General features: G+C 44.4%; 1 protein-coding gene across 5 annotated transcripts in view; it reads left to right on the top strand.

Annotated features, from left to right (window-relative positions):
- The window catches only part of Egf (epidermal growth factor), an 82672-nt gene that overhangs the window by 6617 nt on the left and 50138 nt on the right, over window positions 1-25917 (top strand). For all 5 annotated transcript variants that reach the window (XR_005500244.2, XR_005500245.2, NM_012842.2 and 2 more), the window contains exons 2-6: window positions 9422-9621; window positions 11676-11857; window positions 12242-12469; window positions 13140-13342; window positions 25230-25355. Coding sequence is in view for 3 of the 5 variants with exons in the window: in NM_012842.2 (NP_036974.2) it covers window positions 9422-9621; window positions 11676-11857; window positions 12242-12469; window positions 13140-13342; window positions 25230-25355 (939 nt within the window). In the remaining 2 variants the exon portion in view is untranslated. The remainder of the gene's footprint in view (window positions 1-9421; window positions 9622-11675; window positions 11858-12241; window positions 12470-13139; window positions 13343-25229; window positions 25356-25917) is intronic.

Raw genomic sequence — 25917 nt, 5'->3', positions numbered from 1 at the left:
AGATAGTTAAACTGCTCACTTAAAATGAAAAATTCCTTACAGCACAAAAGTTACAATAGAGTCCATTGTTTCTCAAAACTTCAGCTTTGAAAGAGCTTTTCTGGTTATCTTGATTGCGGAACTAGCCAAGAGACAGGCACATGACTCAGAGGAACAGTAAAATCCAGATATGGATTCACAAGCATGCTGTCTGATTCCTCACGAAGCTACAAAAGCCATTTTATGGTGAATGAGGTTTTTTTTTTTTTACCAAACAGTGCTGCACTATTTAGACAGCTAGATGTCTGGATGTTCTAGTGTCTGTAAACAACACATTGGACCCGGATCCTAACTGCACACGCTAACATAGGTGGACTCAGAATGTATTGTGGACCTGAATTCAAAATATAAAACTACGAAGTTTTTAAAAGGGGACATCTTTGTCCTGGGGTTAAGTAGGGAGTTCTGAGAAATGATACAAGAACAGAATTTATAAAAGAAAAATTGACAAATTGTAGAAGTTGCCCCGTAGAAGGTGCTGATGCAATGATGAAGCCAAGGTCCTGCTGGAGAAGGACTGCAGTTGGCTATCCGACAGAAGGCTCATCTCAAAACGTGTTTTCAAACACTCCAATAATAAAGAACAACTTAAGAACTGGCAAAGGACTTAGATACCTAACAGAAAAGACACAGGGTATCAGGTTAGTCTATGAACAGGTGATCAACACTATGTCAGAGAGAAAATTATGCAGTCCCCATTCACCCTAGTAAAGTGAGGATTCCCATGGGGTAGGGGCAGGAGAGTGGGTTTACAGGACAGGGATAAGGACAGGGTAAACGACTGGTGAGCAGCCTTGCTTCACATCATGTCACGATTTATTTTTGAGCTTTAAAATGGTGCGTGTGCGTGTGTGCACTCATGCATGTGTGTGCATGTGTGCGTGTGTGCACTCGTGCATGTGTGTGCATGTAAGGGCAGCTACACATGGATGCCAGAGACAGTTTCCTCTGGAGCCGGAGGTACAGGAGGGATAAGTCACCTGATTCAGGTGCTGGTAATCGGTCTGTTAGAAGAGCAGTGCATACCCTTTAACTGCTGCGCCATCTTGTTAACCTCTACGTCATGCTGTCCCACGGATTACAGTCGGGGTAGAAGGTAGAGGGGTGTTCTCATTGACCCTGGTAGACTGGAATCTCCTGTTTTGAGGAGGAATGGTTTGGTCCTTGGGGAGAAATCATTGCTTCTTTCAAGCTTCAGTTTGAATATATTACATTTGGCAGGATCAATTGTAAGTTGTTCTTATCTCTTGGGGGAGGCTGGTGGGCTTCAAACATTGGCCTCCCATTGAACTATATACTCCAAACCAATCCATGCCTTAATTCCTGGAGTCCTCGAGTGTTACCTTCACATACAAAATGAGCTGGCCTCCCTTCCTCCCTCCCTCCTTCCCTCCCCTCCTCCCTCCCTCTTTCCCTTCCCCCTCCTTCCCTCCTTCCCTCTCTCCTTTCCTTCCTTTCTTCTTCCCTCCCTCCCTCTCCCCTCCCTTCTTCCACCCCTGTTTTCTTATCTCTCTTCCCTCCTCTTTCTGTTATGCAGCCTTGGCTAGACTTGAACTCTTAGCCGATCCCTCTGTCTTAGCCTCACTGCAAAGAGGACTTTCTAGAGGTGATCTTGGGATAATGCTGGAGCCAGCCTCAATCGGGTCAGGTACTGAGGAAGGTCAAAGGCTGAAGACCTCTCTAGTCTTTCACTCTCTCTTACTGTTCTGAGGGCCAGAAGCAGAAGCTGATGGATTCTGACAACCTCTCTCTCTCCCTCTCCCTCCCCTTCCCACCCCCTTCTCTGATGTCAATCAACTCCTGCTGATAGCAACAGGGGAATAAGAAAAGAAACTTAGTTACTTGGGCTCTTTTCTCTTTGGGGGGCCTCTCTGGTCAGGTGAGAGACTAGGAGTTCATTAACTTTTCTAGAGCCAGAGAAAAGAGAAGAAAAAGGAAAAGAAAAGAAGGGAGGAAGGAAGGAAGAAAGGAAGGAAGGAAGGAAGGAAGGAAGGAAGAAAGAAAGAAGTAAGTCACAGGCACACGTATTCTGGGTGAAGCAGAAAGAACTATACCCAAATTTTTATTAATGTTTTCAGCTTTTTAGACAAAAAAATTCTCTATGTAAGAAAAAATTATCTCATAGAAAAAAATGTTACACAAAAGGGGAGTTACAGAAGGATGTTGATAGTAAGTCCAAAGCAGTGTTTCATTCTATAAGCTCATTATAAGTTCAAAGCAACAGTTTCACGTGGCCTTGCTTTATCATAGTGCACACCTGTGGCTTCATCCTTGGACCTGACCTAGAATGAATGCTTGTCCTGGATCACAGATCTGTCCCTATTTCTGTCCTATTTCTCTTCTTAGTCCAAATTATGACAGCTCACTGTATTTCTTACTATACAGCCTGTACTTAACTATTCTATGAGGAGAGGACACATTCTATTCTTTATTCTAACTTTATTACATCTTCTGGCAAAACAACTAAAACCAATTCCTTAAACTGTCTTCTGAAAATTATTTTAATTAAATCAGGAATTCTATAAAGTCACTAATTCATCTAAACAGCATTAATTCATGAAAGTTCATCTTCATGTTGATCTGTGGAAAATTTGCCCAATAGTGTAGGCTATCATGAAGGAAGTAATCATACCAAGATATATAGGCAGTGAGGGTCTCCTGGTGTCCATTCATGCCAAGTCAAATAAGTGAGGAGTATTGCTGTGTTTTATAAAAAGAGCAAGATATGCTTTATAGAGAGTGGTATGATGAGGTAGGAGGGGTGCCTCACTGGGCCCATGCTGAGGCTTTCCTTCCCCCTGAGGTACCAGCCATATGATGGGTACAGTTTAGAATAGAGTTTTTTTTAGGACTATGGGAAGGGGAGTTGAGAAGGGAACAGAGACAGAGAAAGACAGTTGGGAGGGAGGGAGGAAGGAAGAGAGGGAGAGAGAGACAGAGACAGAGAGAGAGACAGAGACAGAGACAGAGATTGAGAGAGAAGGAGAGGCTGAGGTTGGCCAGGAGAGAGAGGGGAAGGGGAAGGGGAGAGAGGGAGAAAAGGAGAAAGAGGTCAGGGAGAGGAGTGAGTTGGAAGGGGCAGAGCGAGTGAGGAGAGATCAAACAGCCCCTTTTATAGCAACCCAGGCCTACCTGACTATTACCAGGTAACTGTCGGGTGGCACCTAGAACAATGCTAATGAGTATGGCAACTCAAAGAAGAGAAAGCACATCAGTTATAAGAAGCTATCCTAGGACGAAGTCTCTAGGTCAGTGCCTCACCAGAGCAAGACGGTGAGCCGTCTCCGGGGAGCTCACTTGTCCACTGCAGCTCTTCCTGAATGGCCTCCTCCAGGGTAAGAGGACAACCCTCGGTCCTAAGGACAGTGTAGAAAGAAATCAGACAAGGGAAGCAGGGATTTTTAAGGTGCTTCACTGCACTTTTCAAGATGGGAAAAAGAGCAGGGAGCCAACGCATGCAAAGCATGCATTCCTCGTGAACTGCAATCTATCGTACACTGAATTAAATAGACAGTTTCCAAGTGATGCAATTGCGGGAACTTACTTAAAGGGTCCTCCTTCATCAGTAGCTCTTGGCACACAGAGGTGAAGAAAGCAGCCTTGCAAGGAAAATGCACGAAAGCATCTCCTGCAGGGAGTTCTTGGCACTTCTGAACTATGGCATGCCAGACAGTAACGGTTCCTGGTTCATTCGGGTAGGGATCGGCAATGCAGCCTGATGTGTAGAAGCTAGGATCTGTAATGGAAAAGCCTTGCCTTAGTATATTGAATCAACTGGGTGTTGACCTTGGGATCTGTGTCCAGGCAGCTGCTCCAAACGTCTGTGTCTTCTGAACAACAGGGGCGACGGCCACTTCAGCCACTTATGTAGTGCCATCCAATTGATGGAACAACAAAAAGTGCTACTCCCCAGATAATTAAAATATTGCCTTTCTCTTCTGCTAGTCTCCACCAGTCCTCGGGACATTAACATGTGTTAAAGACTTTAATGCCTTAATGACTGAGAAATCCAGCTGAAAAGGAAGGTTTACCTTGCAGAGACTGCCGGTTTTGATTATGGCCCAGAAGACCGAAAGCAAACCCGAGTCCCTTGACTGTGGGCATGGTTAGGGGTTGGCAGGAACTGGCTGTGACTGGTTTGGGCAGTGATAATATTTTTTGTCACTTCTCAGGTCTCAGGTGGTAACCCCATTCATTTTGGGGAAGTAAGATTGAACCCCAGAAAGTTCTCTGCAGAACTGAGACTTAGACTCAAACCTCGCAGCGTCAGCATTATTCCTGAGTCACATGGATCCTACATTCAGCCCACCTTGATTCTGCTCTTCATGAGTAAGACGAGATGAAAACAATGATTGTTAAAGTCTCTTGGTACCCATGTAAGAACCATGGCTGTAAAAAGGGAGCCCGGGTGGTCTCAGCGTAATATAAAACTGTTCTGCACTTTATACTAACCAAGCTAGACTCTTCCTCAAGTCGTCAACCTGGGAGCTGTGGGGATTTAAGTGGTTGCTAGGCTCAGTATCCCCAGTAGGTGGCAGGCTTTCTTATTGCTGCCCGCTATTCCAAGTTCTTACTGTGTGGCTGAATCCTGAAAGTCCAGCACTTAGTTCACTCTTCACCTCCTTTGTCCCAGGAACCCTGTGGTGGTGACAGGGGGCAGCATCAGCCACCTTTTGTGTTAATCTAGTGAGACAGTTCGGCTGGCTCCTTGATCCACTAATGCTTCAAAAGCCTCCAAAGTGAACAGAAAACTGTCAAGCCCCTTCCCACTCAGCCGCGCGTCAGTCCCACAGACGCACAGGGGATGTGAGATGGTTTGTCTGTTCCCCACTTCAGTCCTAATTGGCCTTTTGTCTCTCGGCTGTGCCACAGGGCCTCTGTTCAAAATGCTCCATGCCTCTTTGGACTCTGTTCTGGTCCCTAAAGTTAATCTATCAACCCAAAGGTTGAGAAATTGGGGATTCTCATTGGTTTCGTTCCTTAGAAAAGTGATTCATTTTTTCTATGCACTTTCTTCTTACGGCACTGTGGGCTTTTCTGTTTGTTTGTTTTTCTGAGATGGGGTAGCAGAACCCCGTCTGTCCTGGAACTTGCTTTGTAGACCAGGCTGACCTAGAACAAAGATCGCCTGCTTCTGCCTCCTGAGTGCTGGGCTCAAAGGTGTGCACCACACACCAGATTACTTTCTTATATAGCGAAGCTCTGCCTGCCCGGAGTGGCACTGCCCACAATGGGCTGAGGGCTCCCGCATCCATCATCAATTAAGAAAATTCCCCACAAATAAGGCCATAGGGTAATTCGGTGGAAACAATGCTTTAACCGAGGCTCTCTCTTCCCAGGAGACCCTAACTGAGCTGAAGTTGACAGAACTAACCATACAGTATCTAATCTGTCTGGTCCATGGCATCATATGAAGATAAATAAGAACATGATGTGAAAATCTGCTCTTATTGTATTGTCGTTAAAACAACTGCCATAACACTGAACTGTGCCTGTATGAACTTAGTAGGTCTATGACTCTCTGTGCCTACTGGTAAAATTCTGGGCAAATACATAAAATACAATTATTTCTGGACTTTTTTACTTTAAAGTTTATTTTATTTGTGTGTGTGTGTGTGTGTGTGTGTGTGTGTGTGTGTGTGTGTGTGACATCCTCTGTGTCCACAGAGGCCCCCAACCTGGAGTTATAGACTGTTGTGAACTGCTATGTGTGCTTGGAACTGAACCCAGATCCTCTGGGAGAGCAACCGGTACTCATAACCACTGAGCTATTTCTCCAGCCCCTGTTTCTTGATTAATTAATTACTTGATTAATTAATTCACTCAAAGAGTTTTATGAGTGCCAATTATGTGCAGAGTCGGACTATAATCTGGGGTGAGGAATATTAAGGTGGTTAGAACATCCTCTGTGCTTTTTAACCTGTAAGCTCTCTATGTTTACATAACAAACAAAAACATAAGGTTGTATTGATTGCATCCATGTATCAATGCAACAAAAATTAATCATTATGTGTTAATGTGTTAATCAATCATATGTGTTCGATAAATAATTTTTTTCAAAGATTTATTTATTATGTATACAATGTTCTACCTGCATGCATGCCTGCAGGCCAGAAGAGGACACCCAGACCTCACTACAGATGGTTGTGAGCCATCATGTGGTTACTGGGATTTGAACTCAGGACCTCTGGAAGAACAGACAGTGCTCTTGACCTCTGAGCCATCTCTCCAGCCCCAAATTATTATTTTCTTAAAAGAAAAGTCATGCTATATAAGAACAAGAAGACTCTTGTCAATAGATCTAGGGCCCTGTATCCCTTTGTGGTTCACAAGTTATTAGCTCTGAGCTTGGGCTGCCTTTCCTCTATAAAACAAGTTATGCCCACATTCTGGTCCCTGGCTTCCCACTGACCAGTGGCACAAATCTATGAGGCACAGCTTGGGCTGGAGGAATGCACAGCAGAAACTTCCTGATGTGTACCCTCCATCATTAATGAAGTGTCTTCTTGTGTGTGGTTTCACTTTTCCTTACTCAAATAGTCCCATAGCAGGAGAAATTCTGGAAGATGCTCAGAGAGCCTTGCTAGCAAGCATGGGAAGGCAGGTATGTCAGTGAGGTTTTGTGTTGCTGCGTCCAGAATAGCTCTTCAGAAGAAAGGGCTTATTCTGGTCATAGGTTCAGAGTTTCCAGTCTGTACTTGCTTGGCTGTGTGTTTTAAGATCCACTCTTAGGCAGAGCATCATTGTAGCGAAAACATTCTCTCCCTCTCAGCTGGCGGGAAGCAGAAATAGCAATAGAGGAAGAGGCCTGGGTTCCACAGTTCTCAGTGATGCAACCCTACTGACTCACTTACACCAAGTGGGCCCCATTTTCTGCTTTCTCTACCTCTGTTGTGAGTCTCATCCGTTGATTGTTAGAGACGGCTGACCTAGCTGTCTCAGTAAATGGCCACACAGGCTCAGCCAGGAGTGGTTCGCTTACCTCTGGGGTATTTCTTAACCCAACCAAGATGAAAACAAAAACCTCACCATTATACAAAGCCACGTGTCTCTCAGTCAGGGCCCTTCCAGGTTTCTGACGGTGTCTTGGGGCTTTTACAAGCCTTGGTGGTAACCAAGCATGGACCGTTCCCCTCTGTTCAGATGAGGGAAGAGGCTTGAGTCCATTTTATTAGACAGCTGTAGCGATGCCTATTAACATTCTCCTGATGTGATACTTCTTCATCCCTCCTGTACCGCTACTGTTATGTGTTTACTGAAATGGACTTAATGTTTTCTAGCTTTAGACCCCCAGCTCCACAGTGAGAGCCTGCTAATCTGTCACGTTTAATCCTTAGAACAACAAAGTCATTTATTAAATTCCATCACAGGATAAAAGCTTACTATTCAAACAGAATAAACTAAGGTCAACAAGAAAGGTATCAAGAATTGCTCTCTGAGCCTCCTCAGGAGTTCTGCCATTTTTCTACATACAAGGTGGTAGCAACCTGTTCTCTTCTGGTCGGAAGAGAACAAGGAACCTAGGAAATTATAGTAAATTACCTGATTTACTTCAGCAGGTTAAGGACAAACTCATCCGGTAATTCATGCTGAGGTTTCTGAAGAAGGGGTTGGGTTCCCATGCAGATAGTGAGATATGAGGTGTCAGAGTAGAAGGTGGCCGGGATCTAAGTAAGAAAGGACTCCAAGCATTGGTTAGGGCTCAGCAAGGCACTGCGGAAACCAGGGAGGTCTACTGCTAAGGGCTGGTAGACAAAAAAGTTCAAGAAGCCTGCTGAAATTAATTCCAGATGAAAAGAGAATAACCTTTTGAGTGTGAATATGTGTAACATTTGGATAGCTCTTACACTCCAAGTGCCTGGGGCCCAGGAATGTTTCTGCTTCTTTTGGATTTTGAAATATTTGCACATATATGATGAACCTTACTGAGACTAGCACCCAAGTCTAAAAAGTGATACCACACCAAGTGTTCAGTCTACCTACACGATCGGGTCTGGCACTTCCTGCTTGTGACGTCATACCGATGATCAGGGTCTGGGGTTTTTGAAGCCTTTGGAATGTCGGGATTTTAGATTAGAGAATTTCAGTCTGTATGAGGAATTCAGGTTTAACTTGCTATCCTGGGTTTTGTGGATAATGTAGCCTGTCTGTAACAGAGATTATCAGCAGTTGTCTAGGGGGGACGCTGAGTTTGCTCCTTGGCATGAACAAAGAATTGAATGATGGGGAAGATGGGAGACTGTGAGAAAGGGCACCCAAGAGCTTTAGACACTCAGAGTGGGACAAGCCTAATGCTGGAAGTTCATTAAACGGACGTCAGCTTGGGTATTTTATAGGACCTCTGAGTCCTCTTTCCCCTATTGGTCCTGTCTGGATACCCAGCCGAGTGCCCGTTTGCTGTTTCTCCTCATGGTATCTTCTGACCGCAAGAAGCCGTTGTCTCAGGAGTCTTCCCTCATAGCTCAAGTCGTGCTGACGTTTCTCCACTGTCGAAATCTTTCCTGACGTGTGGAAGCTAGCATTCAAACCTCTCATCACTGCTCCCACTTCAGACCCCCCACACCCCCGCTGCCCCCGCCACCCTCCACCCTGTTCTGTGTCAGAAAGTGGTGGCTTTGGCCACCAGATGAAGCGTGAAGAAAGAGCATCTATTTCCACAACAGTATTTGTAATTGTTGTGGTATGAATCTGGAATGTTCCCCGTGGGCTTATGCTTTGAGCACTCAGACCTGAAGTGCCATGGTATTTGGGGGACTATGGAACCTTAGCAGGTATGGCCTGGCTGGCCAAAGCAGATAACCGGGGTTGGAGTCAGTATCTTGTTCTGTTCCTCTTCCTGCTTTCTGGTCCACTATGATGTGAGCATCCTTCTCCACGACTTTTGCTGCCATGATATCCCAGCCTTCTCTCCCCACTACAAGGAGTTTGACGCTCTTAAACTCTGATTCAAAGCAAATCGATCAGGCATTTTGGTCACAGCAACCCAAAGAAATTAATGTAGCAATTTTATTCCCAGTTTACACAACTAAATTCAATGTTCATACAGACCTTTTTTTTTTTTTTTCTGATAGGAAAACTTACCTTGTTTCTTGATAATGTATATCAAACGTACATTAGAAGAACATATATTCTCTTTAAAGAATTAATTTTTTTTTCATGACTGGCGATGTACATTTCTTTTAATCCACCTATAAAGACAACGGTTTATGGGACTAGGCAAGAGTCCCTTATTCTGTATAGAACAGTTTTTATTTAAAATATGAGACTAAACAGTTAAGTTACTTCTGCATATATTCATTGCCATGGGAAGCATTTTATGTATATCATATTAAATATCACTGAATATTTGTACCGTGGTTTCTTTCTCCCCCTCCCCCATCAGGTCCTCCCAGGTTCCTGATTTTCTTACAAGGAAACAGCATCTTTCGGATTAACACAGATGGAACAAATCACCAGCAATTGGTGGTGGATGCCGGCGTCTCAGTGGTCATGGATTTTCATTACAAGGAAGAGAGACTCTATTGGGTGGATTTAGAAAGACAACTTTTGCAAAGAGTTTTCTTTAATGGGTCAGGACAAGAGGTAAAGTACCATTATCCCCCATGGTATGTGAAGAATTTATACAAACATCTGACAAAAGTGACATACTGAATTTATAATGTGTAGATAATTTGTCTAAGGTCAGAGTTCTCTGGACAGTATTCAGTACTTGGACAGAGAGATACATAAAATTACACCACGGTTCAAAGGTGCGGGTGTTAACTGTAGGCATTTGATATGCGCATGTGGTGCGATGCCACCGATCAAGCTTACAGATAGACATGTGTAAGCCTCTAACGAAAGGACATGGGAAAATAGGTATAATCTTGGAAACATCTGATTTTGTTAAGTCAGTTGCCATGAAGACTTCATTTGCATTTTGTACCTCCGACGGTTTTCTCCCTCTGTGGATATTTGACAGCTGTCCTCTTTGGTTGTCACGAGTAAATAGGATAGGAGGATGAAGATGCTACGGACATCCGGTGCCCCATAGTGAGGCACTGTCTAACTTCAAGAGTCATTAGTGCCTGAGCCAAGAAAGGCTGTTTTATTGCATTTTTCTTCTCGTGTAGGGGGGAGAATGCCAACAGTACCCCCCAAAAAAGTTGGCTTTGTATTCTCAAAGTATTTGTACTCTGGGGGGAAAAAAACGGAGGCCAAGGATAGATAAAAAGTATTGTATTTCAAGTTCATACAAAAGACCCTTAATCTCTCTCTTGATCTGGTAGAGCTCAGCAGTGAGTCCCAGGAGGGTGTCCCAGGGGATGGATTACAGAGAGCAGGTGATTAGTGGGACCTCGAACATTTATTCCTAGCACAAAGTGCTCAGTGTTTGGGTTTTTTTATTTCTCCTCCAAACTAAACCTCTCTCCAACCAATTATTCCTAAAAGCTTCAATTAGGTGCTAATCTGTTTTAGCTCGTCTCTAATACTGGCTAGCCTCACTTTAACAAGTTCCGGTCTTCCATACTCTCCAGCCATGTGCTCTAAGAATTTGGAGCCCACCCCCCACCCTACCCCCACCCCCGTCACCAACCGAGGAAAAAGAGCATAAGCAGTTGTGGATTTATGATCAAGCCCATAGGAAAGGATTGGCCTGGGGCCTAATAACTCACCATTACACTACCATCACCCCTTCCATGGTTAAAACTTAGAAAACAGCACACTCTGAACTGCACACACTGAACATGAAAGCAATTTAAAGGAAGCGTTCATGTGAGAACACAAGAGCGTTTAAGCGTTTGGCTGGGCAGCTCAGCACGAGATCTACCCAGCTCCTAGCTTGCCGATGTCCTGAAGGGAGTGTAACCACGGTGGTAGGGTTAAGACCCCACAGGAACCTGTGAGCGTAAAAACCAAGGCTTCCTCCTACCTTGCACAATCCAAGCCCCAGGCTGCTTCTCGGGTGTCATTGAGATCTGGAAGAAGAAAAGCACTTGACGGTAGAAGGGTAGGCAGAAAAACATGAGGTTTCATAGCAAAGCTGCTTCCAGAGACGGTGGCTATAGTTCAGCCACTAGAATGTTTGCCGGGCACACATAAAACCCTGGGTTTTAGGTATATATCCACATCACTCAAGAGACAAAGGCAGGAGGGTCTGGAGATCAAGGTCATCCTCAAGGACTGAAACAGTTTGAGGCCAGCTTGGAGTACCTGAGTTCCTCTTTCAAAGGGGGTCGGGTAGGATTTCCACTCCATAATTCTGCTCAAAACCCGAGTAGAATTTTACCAGAGTTTGGAAAGACCTAAAACTGAATTCATGTTAAGATACCATCAACAAATGGAATTTTAAAAACCGTTTTAAGCATTAAAAAAAAAAAAACTTGTGAAAAATATACTGTGGCCGACCTTCTAATTTCAGTAGTACACGGGATAGATCTGGGTTTCAAAGCTTATGATATAAATAGCCCGTTCACAAGGAGGGGTGTACTGTTGTTGAATCAAAATGAAATCACTCTTGACTGTTTCATCGTTTAAAAGATGCAGGAAATGCATTTAAATGGCATATGCTAAAATGGCAGACCTGACGTGTGCGATAAAGTGGCAATTTCATTGTCAACTGTAAATATTCATAATGTTGAAAATTGGTTTTGCAGACAGTGTGCAAGGTGGATAAGAATGTTTCTGGGCTGGCCATAAACTGGATAGATGGGGAGATTCTCCGGACGGACCGATGGAAGGGAGTCATCACAGTAACAGATATGAACGGGAACAATTCCCGTGTTCTTCTGAGTTCCTTAAAACGTCCTGCAAATATATTAGTGGATCCAACAGAGAGGTAAAAATCCATCTTGTTTTGTTTTGAAGGAGATTTAAATGAGCTTCAAATCTCACCAAGATTTGTACACTGTATTACTTGAAAGGACTCCTGAGCGAGATGCACGTCTCTGGCTATACACAGACACCATTTCCCCCCAAAACAAATGGCTGGATTGGGACTCTAGACAGTTCTCCCTGCCTGATGTTCTGTTATAAAAGCTTAGTTTTCCTTCACACTTGAAATCACACGGCATTTCCAATAGGAAATATATACATATATTTGAATTCTCATTCAAAGCAGTCAGACTGCCCTGGGCAGGCACCAGAGGTGGGATCCCCGAGAGCCCCCCACTTTAGTGGCTGTTCATTCAATTATGGTTGTGCGTGATGTGTTCATCCCCAGGTTGATATTTTGGTCTTCAGTGGTGACTGGCAACCTTCACAGAGCAGATCTCGGGGGTATGGATGTAAAAACACTGCTGGAGGCACCAGAGAGGATATCAGTGCTGATTCTGGATATCCTGGACAAAAGGCTCTTCTGGGCTCAGGACGGTAGAGAAGGAAGCCACGGTTACATTCACTCCTGTGACTATGACGGTGGCTCCATCCATCATATCAGACATCAAGCACGGTAGGTTCAGCTTTTGATGTGGTGCAAAAGAAATGAGTGTAACAAATTAACTTTACTCTTGTCAACTGTCGGGGTATACATGCTTACACACAGTCACCAATTAATTTCCGGTGAGTGACTTTGCTCATGTCTCCTGATTTAGGTTTTCTCTAACCTGGTTCTGGTGACAGTACCTGCTCGTTGGCGTCTTTGTGAAGATTAAGTAAAATATATGCAAACAATACCTAGCAACACGAGTAGCCTAGGATAAGCTCTCGCAGGTTGATCGCAGTTATGGGGCTTTCTTCGTTGTCCAAGTCGTTTGTGAAGCGCTGTCTCTCGTGAGACTTGCTTGTAGAGAAAGGAAAACCTAGCCTGGTGCGAAGCTATCAAAACCAGCACTCCACCCACAGCTGACTCCTGGTTTCCTCTCCGTTTTTAATCACACTTGGATCAGGAATCAAGTGGAAGTAAACATTTAACTCTAGTAGTTCCGAATACGGAGACATAAGCCAAGTTTTAAACCTAATACGTTTTTCTAAACCAATGTGAGAAATGAAGACAAAGCGACTACAGTTCAAACAAGCAAAATTCATGTGGGGAGATTCGGCTTTAAAAACTCAAGTCATACGTGTCCCGTTATCTAACCCTCCCTCAGCCTACCCCCTTTTCTTTCCGGTTGTTTTTTTAGGCACGATTTGCTTACTATGGCCATTTTCGGTGACAAGATCTTATACTCAGCACTGAAAGAGAAGGCGATTTGGATAGCCGACAAACACACTGGGAAGAATGTGGTTCGAGTTAACCTCGATCCAGCCTCTGTGCCGCCAAGAGAACTGAGAGTCGTGCACCTACATGCACAGCCCGGGACAGAGAACCGTGCTCAGGCCTCTGGTGAGTCGCTGGCTACCTGGCGTGTATTCACTTCTTATGTGCCGGCTCAAGCTAGATTAGCAAGTATGGTGTGTAGGAGGGTAATTATTTATTCAACCTCCATCAGTTCTTAGCTAAAACATAGTCCTGCCATAAGGCAGATCAAAGAAAGAAAAACATATCTATCAGCCTTTGCCTTCTGCCCAACTGTCTCAATATTGGGGGCGGGGGAGGTCTGGTGGTCTCCATTTTCCCCACCAAATTCCTTCCATTCTACTCCTAAGTTCATCTCAAATGTGCAGTTCTCTCTCTGCTACGCCATATTCATCAACAGTCCGTCGGTCGGTCTGTCCTGCCTGGCCCATTATAGTAATTGGTCACTACCTGAACTGTTTCCTGCTTCTTGCCTTTAAATAACAAATCTGATCCGTCCACTCCCCTGCTTGAAATCCTCAAGGCTTTCCTTGTCATTCGGGTTGAAACTCAGCACGGATCAGGCCTGCGATGTTTAACCGACTTGCTTTAGGGTCCTCACCCTTACCTGAGAACTGAGGAAAGTTGCCCTTCGGGTCCTCAGAGAGCCCCTGCTGCTCCTGCCTTTAGGTTTTATTAAATTCTTCTGCCTGGTCTGAGGGAGAGTGCCTGAGTGCCCCTCTTGCTCTCAGATTGCATTCTGAGAGAGTGCTCCCTCACTTCCTGCTTCCCAGTGAGTGCTCCCTCACCTCCTGCTTCCCAGTGAGTGCTCCCTCACCTCCCTCTGAGTGCTCCCTCACCTCCACCTTCCCAGTAAGTGCTCCTTCACCTCCCCCTTCCCCAGTGAGTGCTCCCTCACCTCCCCCTTCCCCAGTGAGTGCTCCCCCACCTCCCTCTGAGTGCTCCCTCACCTCCCCCTTCCCAGTGAGTGCTCCCTCACCTCCCCCTTCCCAGTGAGTGCTCCCTCGCCTCCTGATCATTGGATTTATTATCAGGTGTAATTATGCATTAGCTTGCTTTCCTTTCTGTTTTCCTTCCTGCCTGTTTCTGTGTGCCATGAGGGAACACATAGCTAAATCATACGGCTTACTGCTGTGTATTTTTGGCCACTGTAACTGCGACATATAATTGTAAGTTTTAAATAATGTTAGCCAAATTAATGACTAATTGGCTAAATCAAGTCACAGACTCAAATTTCAACTTCCAAGCGCAGTAGTTGTTCATTGAACATTTTAGCATCTAATTGCTGGGGTTGCATGTTTCAAACTGTGTGCGTGTGTATGCATCTGTGTGTGTGTGTGCGCGCGTGTAAGTGTGTGTGTGTGTGTCTGCGTGTTAGCTAGTTCAGTGTGTAATCTGCCACATAAAACACGATACACTGCCATCTCATATTCAAGTGAAAGTTTTGCCTCTTATATTTATTAACACAAATTACTGTGTTTTGTGATGAGCTCTTCACACATGTGCTTCAATCAAACTCATCTCCATTGCCCTTTCTTGGGCCCCTCCTACTCCTACTCTTCCAACCGGGCCCCTCCTCCACTCTCCTCCTCATGCAAACATTTTAAGGAAGTTTCTAAACACGCTTAGTTTTATTCCCAAATAGCCGCGCGGGTCAGTGCGCAGTGGATGTGCCGCACGCATCCTTCCTAGCGAAGGCCGTTAGGGTTTGTTGATAGTGTTGAAGTGTTATGGACTTTTTGATCTGTGCTGCACTCGGTGTGTAGCCCATCTTCGTGTTTGGGCGTGGCTCCTACAGGGAACCACAGAGCTGCACTTGACTCGTGGCTCCTGAGAGGGAGGCTGGCATCAAGGGGGCGGGGCAACCTTTGCTATTTGTTACCCAAACGGACAGTGAGAATCTTTTTTTTTTTTTTTTTTTTAATTTGGCCTTAAACTGAGCTAGAAAGTCAAACTTCTGTAGCGGCAATGCTTCCGACGGAGGATGTGAAGAGCTGCAAAGACTAAAATACTTGGCTCCTAGGCAAAGAAGTTTTTAACTCCTGATCTCAATTCATGAAGCAGAGGCGGTAGTAAGGAATTATCTGCGAGCCGTAGTAGCGCCTTAGATTGCAACAACCTGGCGGCGACTTCGTAAAATAAAAACTGAAAACAGTCCCCGGGTGAATGACGTGAACCCCAAAGACTGCCAAAGATTCTTCTTATGGGAAGCCTTTGGCTGCGTCTCACTGTTGGGGGCTCCCTGATGCTCTGCAGTAAACAGAACAGCCGCGTTGAGGAGGTGGTCATTAGTCTTAGTGATTTCAGTTAAGTATTCTCATTCATTAAGTAACAGTTATGGTTGTTGGCCGTCACCGCCATCTTCCTCCATGTGCCCGTGGAGCCTTTGTGACTGTACTGGTCCCTCAAGCAGCACTGTGAGAAGGACAGTTGGAATAATTGTATGTGTGTCCTAGTTCTGACGTTGAAGACTTGGAGTGACGTTTTGATGACTAGACAGCTAGTTAATGCCTACTGGCCTTTTCTCAGTTCTTAGCTTGCAATATATGGATTCGCGGGGAACTTCTGTTCAATACTTCAGATTAAGTTCTCTTTGCCATAAGCATAGCATCCCAGAATCCCTGGCCCTTGGTCAGCACTTTTTTTTTTTTTTTTTTTTTTGGTTCTTTTTTTCGGAGCTGGGGACCGAACCCAGGGCCTTGCACTTCCTAGGTAAGCGCTCTACCACTGAGCTAAATCCCCAGCCCCTGGTCAGCACTTTTGATAAGGATTCAAGTAAGGTCATTGAAAGCATGAAGTTCAGAAGATTTACCGAAGAGCAGCCTCAAACCACATGGCAACAGTAGACCTTGGTTGGAAAGGCAAGGCCCACGCAAAAACAGAAAAGCCTCGTATCTGAGGTGTGGCTGGCACTGGGCATTAGCTCCAGTCCTTGACCTAGGTGTGACCTTCATACATAACCCATGTGCAAGGCACCTGTGGATTTCAAGAGCATTGCTACGTTGACCATCATTAACGAGTTTAAATTGTTTTTAAGGCATCACAGAGCAGGACTTCTTCATCTGGGACATGGGAAGACCAGTACTTATTGATTTTATGTGTGAGACAAAACATATGAAATATATCATTGTTTCCCCGAGGGAGAAAAATAACCATATTACTTTGATCAGGCCCTCAATGGGCCAGATAACCTTTTAACCATAAAGACACAGTTCTCTGGAGACTGCTGAGTTCCTTCTGTAGGCTTGTCTGTGATTAGAGCTTCCCTGAGAGTGGTCTGCTCCAGCTGAGTTGAGAAGGCATGTGGTCGTGAAGCTACTTCAGTGAGGGAAAAATTAAGTATCCTAGCTGGCGTCATTTTTTGTATGAAACATGAATACTTGAGGCAAAGAAGAACGCCCATGAACTTACTTCTTGACGATGGCCGTTCCTTATGGAGGATGCGCTATAAGTTCTGTGGAATCTAACGGGCTATTTGTATGTGCGCTCTGGCAAGACCCTTCCAAGGTCAAATAACTCTGAGATGCTGGGTTCCACAGGTTGTTGAAGCAGGCTGATTTTCCTCAAGTGGACGTTGCCTGTGGTTAGACGCACTAGGGACCACTGCGCTTGTAGCGTTTTCCCACTCCATTTCTTTTGTATCAGTCCATGACTTAAATCTGTTCTTTCTAGTGCACACCTACTTTTGAGCTCTAGACAAACTTTAAATTGCAAACTTTAAATTGTAAAGGAAAGCTGCAGGGTAGATAGATAGATTCAAACCACCTGGGACTTACCCATAATATCCCAAAGGGAGCAACCCTGTGAAGACTCGGACCCAGGCAGAGATGTCACTCATGGAAGCAAAGCGACACGCTGGTCTATGCTGTGGTTCCTGTGCTAAGACAGGCTGACTTTACTTATGCTACTGCCTTCGCATTCTGGGTAGGAGGTGGAAAAGCCTGCCGCTTCGGATGGTCTGGCTGGAGAGTTTCTGAGCTCTTTCCTCACTCGCTCTGTGCATCCTGCAAGGACAGAATTCTGCATCACAGACAGTAGATGCATGTGTTTGGTTGCAGGACATCTTCACCGAGTCTTTCATTTCTGCCTTCTCAGCGTCCTTTCTGGATGTCTTTGCTCCAAAGGAAATAACTGACCTGTGAACTTTGACCTCCCTCTCTCCTTGTCTTTAGCTCAGTGAAAGGGATCAGTACTTACCCCATCTCTCAGACCAGAAATCCAGGAGTTGCTCCTTCCTCCCTGCTTGATGCCCCAACCTCCAGATTCTAACAGCTCCTCCCCTATACCTCACCTATCAGCAAACCTTGTGCCCGCTTCCACAGCTCCCCATTTTCACTGTTCCCTAGAAAGGTAGTTACCTACCTCCATTGCCTAGGCTGCAGGGACCAACAGTCTCCACAGGTGAGGACCTGACCTTGTCCCACCTCAGTTAAAACCTTTGACAACTCCCAGCAATGAATGCAGTCTCCTCACTGCCCGCTCTGCGCACTTCATGGCTTTGTGTCTTACAAGCCAACTTCATTTTCTACCATGGTGCGTTTCATTCCCTGCCCCAGACAGCCTCAAAGATTTGACATTCTTCCAGAGGAGGGCTTCCTTTCTTCCCTCCTCTTCCCCTTTCCCCTCCCTTCTTTCACTCCTCTCCCTTCTCCCCTCCCCTCCCTCCTCTGCCCTCCCCCTCCCTCTTCCCTCTTCTTATCCTTGGAGAAACAGCTCCACACCACTGCCTTCAGGAACACCTTTCCCGACCAACTTAGTGGCTGCACCTCAGAGTTCTGAGGATAGATTTGCAGAGAGTGTGTTCTTGGAGAAGTTCTCCAATCCCGTGGCACCCAGCCTGTCTAGCTGTCATTGCCAGTCTCTCTAAGCGTCCTTAGCAATGGAGACAGGAAGTACAGCTCTTCATTGTACTCCAAACAAGTGTTGGAAAAGCAAATGTAAGCACTGCCCCGCCCCACCCTTGTCATGCTCGCCTCTAAATCAGGAGCCATTTTTTTAAGATAGGCGTAGGTATCTAAGAACACTGACTTCGTGCCTCAGAGCAGCCGGCCTGCTCCGTGAGTGTCCCTAGAATTCTACTTGGGGCCTTTCCCTAGATTATGTCATCAAACTTCGTGATAACTATATGGATAAAGGGTGTGATTTGAGTAGTGTTTTAGAGACTAAAAACACATCTCATCGGCTTTTCAGTGTAGTGGGGTTGGATTTGAACTCAGGCTGATTGACACTGTGCATCCCCTCGATCCATTGGTCATTTATTTCATAGCACAGGTTTCTGTGAACTGTTTTGGGAAAACCTGTTAACTGCCACATCGACATCTACCCATTCACCCCTAAGAGACCCCAGAGTTAACATTTCCCCTTTTTGGCAGTTTAAGCACACACACACACACACACACACACACACACACACACACACAAATCCTTCTCATACCCCACCCCTCTGAGCTCCTCTCTTCTAGGTGACTTGAAACAAAGAATTTAACTTACATTCGTGTTGGCCCAGTTAAACTAGTAAGCCAGCTCTCCCACTGCCCAGATCCTATAGTATTACACTAAACCCACTGTGGGAACTTTGACGTACACACTATCCATCGTGTATCAATGAGAATTCCTAACAACTTTGCGCTTTGACTGCTCGCTGGTGTTATTTTGTAAAAGGCCTAATTTTATTATCATTATTATTACTCTGTCTTCCTTAGATGTATATTCGAGCTTTGAGATTATGAGTCTCAAAAGCATAGTCACTGGCCAGCAGGGGAACCTGTCATTCAAATGGTGTGAAAGGTTTTTACAGTCACTTCACACACAAAATACCACTGACTGCCTTTAATTCTGTAAGCTACTATTTGTGGGCATTTTAAATAAAATGGGGTTTGTTCTATCCTTCAAAGCTACTGTCATATCTTAGGGAGGGTCAAAGATCCATGCCCCTGGTCAAGCAAAGCACTGCCTCAGGCAAAGCCGGCCTCACAGTACAGGTTCTCTGGCTGCCAAATGGTTGCCATTTGAAAGCCTTTTGAAATACTTTGTATCTTTATGGCTCCCTGTTTGCTGTGAGCGCTCGTACCTTGCTGGTTCCCGCATGCCTGCTGACGGGGTCTCTGATCATTCTTTGACCTGTGGCTTTTCCTTGTCATGTGTTTGTCCGGAGAGCTGTCCACTTTCTGAATTTTCCACATTGAGACATTGGTGTCACGTAGCGTGTTTGTCTCCCTTGTCCATTCCCAGAAGTGGAGCGTTAGCCCCAGGAGCCTGCTAAGAGCCAGTATTTTTCACAGAACACTTCACGGATAAGACTGCAGGTGGCACTGCACCCCTCCTATTGTACCAATTCATGGACACACAGGGGCCAGCTCCCGGTCAGACATTGCCAACTTGGTCTATCATCTATAAAACTTCCAGTCTGCCCTGTGCACAATGCCTTTAGAAGCTGCTGATTCGTACCTATGACACTAGTGCCATTTTCTTAAATCAAGAGCTCAGAGTGAAGCCATCCACTCTAACACTGCTTACTATTTATCTGCCAGAATTCTTATACCCAGAGGAATCTTTCTGTATCAAATAAAGTATTGCCCCAAGGAGCTAGTATAGGAAATTCAAATTTAAAATTTGATGCTTTCCCTTGATATACATGTTTGCAGAAGGAAGAGTTAATTCCCAGGATCACCCAAAGCACCTTTTATAAACTCTTTTTTATTTTTATTTTATTTTATTTTATTTTTTTTGGTTCTTTTTTTCGGAGCTGGGGACCGAACCCAGGGCCTTGTGCTTCCTAGGTAAGCGCTCTACCACTGAGCTAAATCCCCAGTCCCATAAACTCTTTTTTAAAAAAAGGATTCGCCTGTTCCTATTGGCTGCTATTACCCTCTTGGTCCTCACATGCAGTATCTTTCCCCAGAGGAGCTCCTCTGAGGCTTGTGCGCTTAGGAAAGATGAACACTAGGTTCCTCTGTCTAGGGTGATGCTGATGCCGGAGGCCTGGGATGCAAGGCCAAGGCTGGGCTTAGCATGACCACTGGAGTTGTGCAGCCAATGTGGGATTGGGACACAGGTGACAAGGGGAGCAGGGCCATGCACACCTGGGGTTCCCCACCTTCAGTCTATGGGATGGCCAGGCTTGTCAGAAATGGGCATGAAATAAGAAAGGGAGGGCATCATAAGAGTAAATGCTAGGGGCTGGGGATTTAGCTCAGTGGTAGAGCGCTTGCCTAGCAAGCGCAAGGCCCTGGGTTTGGTCCCCAGCTCTAAAAAAAAAAAATGCCAGTTCTCCCTACTTGCTCCCAGTACTGGGGATTGAACACAGGGACTAGTACATGCTGGGCAAATGCTCGCTCCATCCCCAGCCCCAAAGCACATATGTTCCAACTACTTCAAAGCCATTGGTTGGTTTATGTTCTAATTCTTAAAGGAATCCAGAAGGATAAAAATAGCCAAATCCTGTCCAGGTGATTTGTTTCATTTTGTTTTTAAACCACAGTTTAAAATTCCAGTAGTACAAAATGGCAATTCTTTATTTCTTTTGTGTGTGTGTGTGTGTGTGTGTGTGTGTGTGTGTGTGTGCATTCACAGAGAACCCCCTTCCCCACCCCCCAAATGTATACTAGACACTTTGGGGAATCTTTGAGGAGGTTACATATGTGAACTCACCAACAAGAAAGAAAGGCAGTAAACAAGTGAATCAAAATGTAATCATAGGTTTTACAAAGATTCAATGCACTGTAACATTTTAAGTACATATGTACACAGGCATACACACACACACACACACACACACAGAGAGTCCACATAGACATGATAAAAAGTGTAGTCTGCATTCAGAAGGCCTGAGGCCGAGTCTCAATTCTACACTTATTTGATCTTTAACAAATTCCATTTCTTTATCGGCAAAATAATAATATTTTCCGGAAGTATTCTGAGGGTTTGTTCTGAACATTAAGTATCAAAATTTATTTTATAAAATGGTACTCTAACTTTAATTGATATGTGCTAAATATTTAGGGGATGCCAAGTACTTAGTTATAAGAATCATTAGGGTTGGGTGATAGTGGCTGCACAGAGAAACCCTGCTACCAAAAAAAAAAAAAAAAAAAAAAAGAATCATTAGGATAAATGAACTGAACAAAGACTAGAAAGGCTTTCTTGTGGGGTGAATGCTTGAAGCATGTTGGGGTTGGGGACACAGGCTAGGGAACCCCATGTGCCCTGCTAAGAAGTGGGCCAGGAACAATGTGACTTACTGAGCTGGAGGACAGCTCACCTCAGCCCGTGTGCTTTGCAGGTAGCTAGTAATTTCTGTGGACATTAAACACCACCGTCAGGAGCGTCTGTTGATCTGGAAGAGTAGGTAAACCTTCTGCCAGGCTCCGTGAAGGGGTGTTACCTGAGGACAGCAGCAATATTTTGAGTGTTAGCTTTGGCTGATTTGGAAGCTAAAGAATGGCGGCTTAAGAAGATTAAACAAAAATACGACTCTCCACCCTGTGTTTGGCAGCTTCCTGAAATGACCTTTCAAGTATTTAGCGTCTCAATTCGGGTCGTGCAATCAGCACAGCCAGAGAACGCTGATCACTTTCCCACCTGTGTTTAGCATCGGGGAGAGGCTTATGCTAAATACTGAATATCACTGGAAGCCACCAGCAGTGGGCAGAGGAGAGCTGTCAGGTTCTCAGGTCTATCAGTAAGGTTGACGGGAATTCAAGGGCAAACCAAGCAGGGGTGCAGGTGCCTCGACCACCTGTGAAAGGCGCTACTCCAGGTTCTACTGAAGCAGTGAGTAGAGTGTATGGATTACTCCCAGACACTCATCGATTAAAAACATATAGCTAAAATACATATACATAACTGTAAGGATGGTGATGGTTCAATAGAATAGAAATAAAAAGCGTGATAGTCAATAGGGAACGAGAATAAAATCCACATACCATATCTCTACCCTACAGAGCAATGTTTTCTTTATCAATCAGTTTGATTTTTTTAAATTACCATATATTAAGCAGTCATCAAGTTTGACATCTTTGAGGTATAAATTTGAAGAATTACTATCAACAATTAATTCATTTTAGAACCATAACTTTTTTCTAAAAGAAGAGCTGGGTGTTGTGGTTCACACCCATCATCCCAACACTCAGGAGACTGAGTGTGAGGACTGAACATCTGAGGTTGGGTTGGATTACAGAGCAAGACCCTGTTTGGGGAGGGGACGAAAATGACCTGGGGGTGTAGTTCGGGGGTAGAGCACTCATCTAGTGTTACAAAGCCCTGAGTCTGATCCTTGGCACTTCAAAAATAAATTTAAAATAAAGAGAGAGGGGTGTCGGAGAGTATCTATTTCAACAACTCTATTTCGTGGATTAGGAATAGAAGGTCAAAGCTATAAAGGGATTTGTTGTAAAAGACAGAAACAGAACTTGGTTGTCATGGCTCAATCCTACAATTCTCTACCACACTGGGCAACTATAAAGATGTTTATAGGGAGTATTGATAGGAATCATAGACTCCTTCTGTCTACCGTAGGGAAGTGGTGGCATTTTGGTGCCTTGAAGAGGCCGATGCAGACTCCTCTGGATTATAGTATTCGTGTGTGAAGTCACAAAACTTAACGTGCTCTATGCTTTGATTTTTAAAATTGAAATGACTGCATTTTGTTTCCAATAGCTATACACTTCTAATTTTATTCATTCACTTTTATTTGAGACATTTTATTTTTAACTTTGCTTAACAGTTAATTCCCTCCTCCTCCTTCTTCCTCCCCTTCTTCCTGTCTTTCTTCCTTCCTTCTTTCTTCCTTTCTTCCTTCCTTCCTTTCTTTTTGACAAGGATTTGTACACCAGGCTGGCTTCAAACTTACTACATAACTGAAGATGAACTTCAGCTTCTCTCTGGCCTCCACCTTCTGAGTGTGGATTATAGGTCTACACTGCTCTACCCAGTGTGTGCTGTGCTGAAGATTAAACCCAGGGTTTTCTGCAAGTTAGGCAAGAACTACATCCCCACTCCATAATTTTGCTTATATCTTAATTTCTGATATCATAAGTGAAGCATGGAAATATGAACAATATGTGTGCATAACGGACATAAAGCCACAGAGAATAAACAAAATTTTAGATTTAATTTTCAAAAGACTATCCACTGCTACTCAATGTGCCCAGTAGACATTGAATTTGTATTGCTAGTTGGCAAGATTGTGCATTTAATCATTTGGAAAAATTAGAAGTATTTAAGAATATAAGACAGGTTAGTTAAAAGTAGTTAGTTCCCTGTAACTAGGCTAGAGTTTCTAAAAGTCTATTTTGAATACTCTGCATCAGAATCACTTTAGAGTCTGTAATATGTAGACAGCTGGTGTTCCATTTCCTATGTTTCTCACTGAATAAAGATGTCACTGGCTTAGACTGAATGAGATCCTGGCCCAGGTCCTGGACAGACCCAAGAGGAATGCCGTTCCACGTGACCGATTGTTTATCTGACCTGAGCAATCAGGAGAGTGACCATAGCCAAGTCCCCTGCAGTTCAGTTTTCCCAGCAGTCCTGCTGGTTTAACCCTGACATGGGGAGTAATGGACGCCCACCAATCTGTTCTTTGTCTTGTCATTTCCTCTTTCCACCCAGGCCAACTGCTTGGCCACTTGCAGCAAGCACCTCTCTAGGTGTAGATTAACTGCTGCTCAACTTACAGATTGCAAATAAAAGACAGAGATGTCTTTTAACTAAGTTCATTCAAATTTTATCTTTAGACAGTAATGATATCTTTTTTAAAGATAGAGTCTCTTTAGACCCACTCTTGCCTTTGTGTCTGACTCCAGTGTGCTGGGGTTAAAGGCCTGAGTCTCCACTCCCATCTCCAATCTTCTGTCTTTACCTCTTCCCCAGGTCTCTGTCACCACATCTCTAGCATTCTGAAAAATTTCACTCACCCATAGGCTTACTTCTGTACTTTTTAAAAAAGATTTATTTATTTAATGTATTTGAGTATCCTGTTGCTGACACAGGAGAAGAGGAGAGAAGAGGGCATCAGATCCAATTACAGATGGTTATGAATCAATACATGGTTGCTGGGGATTGAACTCATGACCTCTGAAAGAATAGACAGTGCTCTTAACCACGGAACCAACTCTCCAGCCCTACTTTACAAAAGTTCTAAAGAGCACTTTACAAAGGGTCTACGGGTAAAATGTAGGAGGGAGGAAAATGGACAAAGTTCTTGTTAGCATTTTGAAAAGGGATACATGTTACCATTGTTAATTCTTGACATTTGGGTCGGAAAAGTAAAATCACCATATGAGCCACTTATTCATCACAGTAAATTTAACCTAAGCCTCATTTTATGGTTTTTAACCACATGTAACGGTAGCACTCAGTTAAATGTGACTTAACCCAACTCTGGCTAATTCACCCCAAGCATCTGTTTCACTGAGCATACTTTACACTTTCCCCGGAATATTTCATGACATACTGGATACTAGCACAGTAAAACAAAATATTCAGAAGTAAGGCATATGCCAGTGGTATGGAGTATGAAACCCGCTTCTTTAAATAATCACCATAAAACCAGTCAAGAACCAGACCTGAGGTGTATTTCAGTGAAGAAAAACGCATCTTAAAGTTTGAGGCTTTCTAAACTCTTAAAGATATAGTATGTGTAGTTTTGATATACACATGGAGAGCAAAATGAAAGTGCTGATAAGCTATGATCATTTTGCAAACTGAATACCATCTCCAGCTAATTAGGACGCCCTGCCCTGACCCTGAGCGACAGCAGCAGCTTTGGATTAGGCAAATAAAGAGGCTTGGCCACTGAATAGGAGGGCGGGAGATCCTGTTTGCTGCTGATTGGAACAGAGCTGTAGGCGGCACCGCTGTGACGTCACTGCAAGGGCACACCCCCCCACTGTAATCAATCAGACTTCTAGCATGGCTCTCTGTCAAAAAACGCATCTCCACTTTCTCTGAAATAAACAATCTTCTGTTTTAGACTCCGAACGATGCAAACAGAGAAGAGGACAGTGTCTCTACAGTCTCTCTGAGCGAGACCCCAACTCAGACTCGTGCGCATGCGCTGAAGGCTATACGTTAAGCCGAGACCGGAAGTACTGCGAAGGTAATGTGCGCATGCACGAAAGCTGTCCTTTTTGACAAGTGGAAAGAGCTCTGCTAGTCCAGTGTGTGTGTGGCTGTTTATGACTTGAGTTCGTGGGGCTGGGGTCGTCCAGGGCCTCCAAGAAAAACAAACTTCAGTCTTCTTCCTTCCTTGCTCGCTCCCTCCCTCCCTTCTTTACCCAGAAGGAGCTTTTTTTTCTGTCTTAATTTCTAGTATAATCTCAGGTCTAATGTTGCCAGATGCAATCCATTAAGAAGTTGCTGAGGGGCTGATAAAAGGCCAAGATTTTCTTTGAAGATTCATTACTTTTATACTGTGTTTATAAGAGCCTACATGTATGTTTGTGCCTCACGTGCATGTGCCTGTGGAGCCTAGAAGACAGCTTGGTATCCTTTGGACCTTTAATTAAGATTGCGAGCCACCGTGTGGGTACAAGGAACCGAACTTAGGCCCTCTGTAAGACAGCAACTGCTTTTAATTTCTGAGCCATCTCTTCGACTTTAAGACAGAGGTTTCTGAGTGCAGTCAACAAATAATCTCTCTCTCTCTCTCTCTCTCCTCC

The sequence above is a fragment of the Rattus norvegicus genome, chromosome 2 (genome assembly GCF_036323735.1).
Source record: "Rattus norvegicus strain BN/NHsdMcwi chromosome 2, GRCr8, whole genome shotgun sequence".
Classification (NCBI taxonomy): Eukaryota; Metazoa; Chordata; class Mammalia; order Rodentia; family Muridae; genus Rattus; species Rattus norvegicus.
Note: the sequence above shows the minus strand (reverse complement) of the source record. Positions and strands in the feature narration are given on the sequence as shown.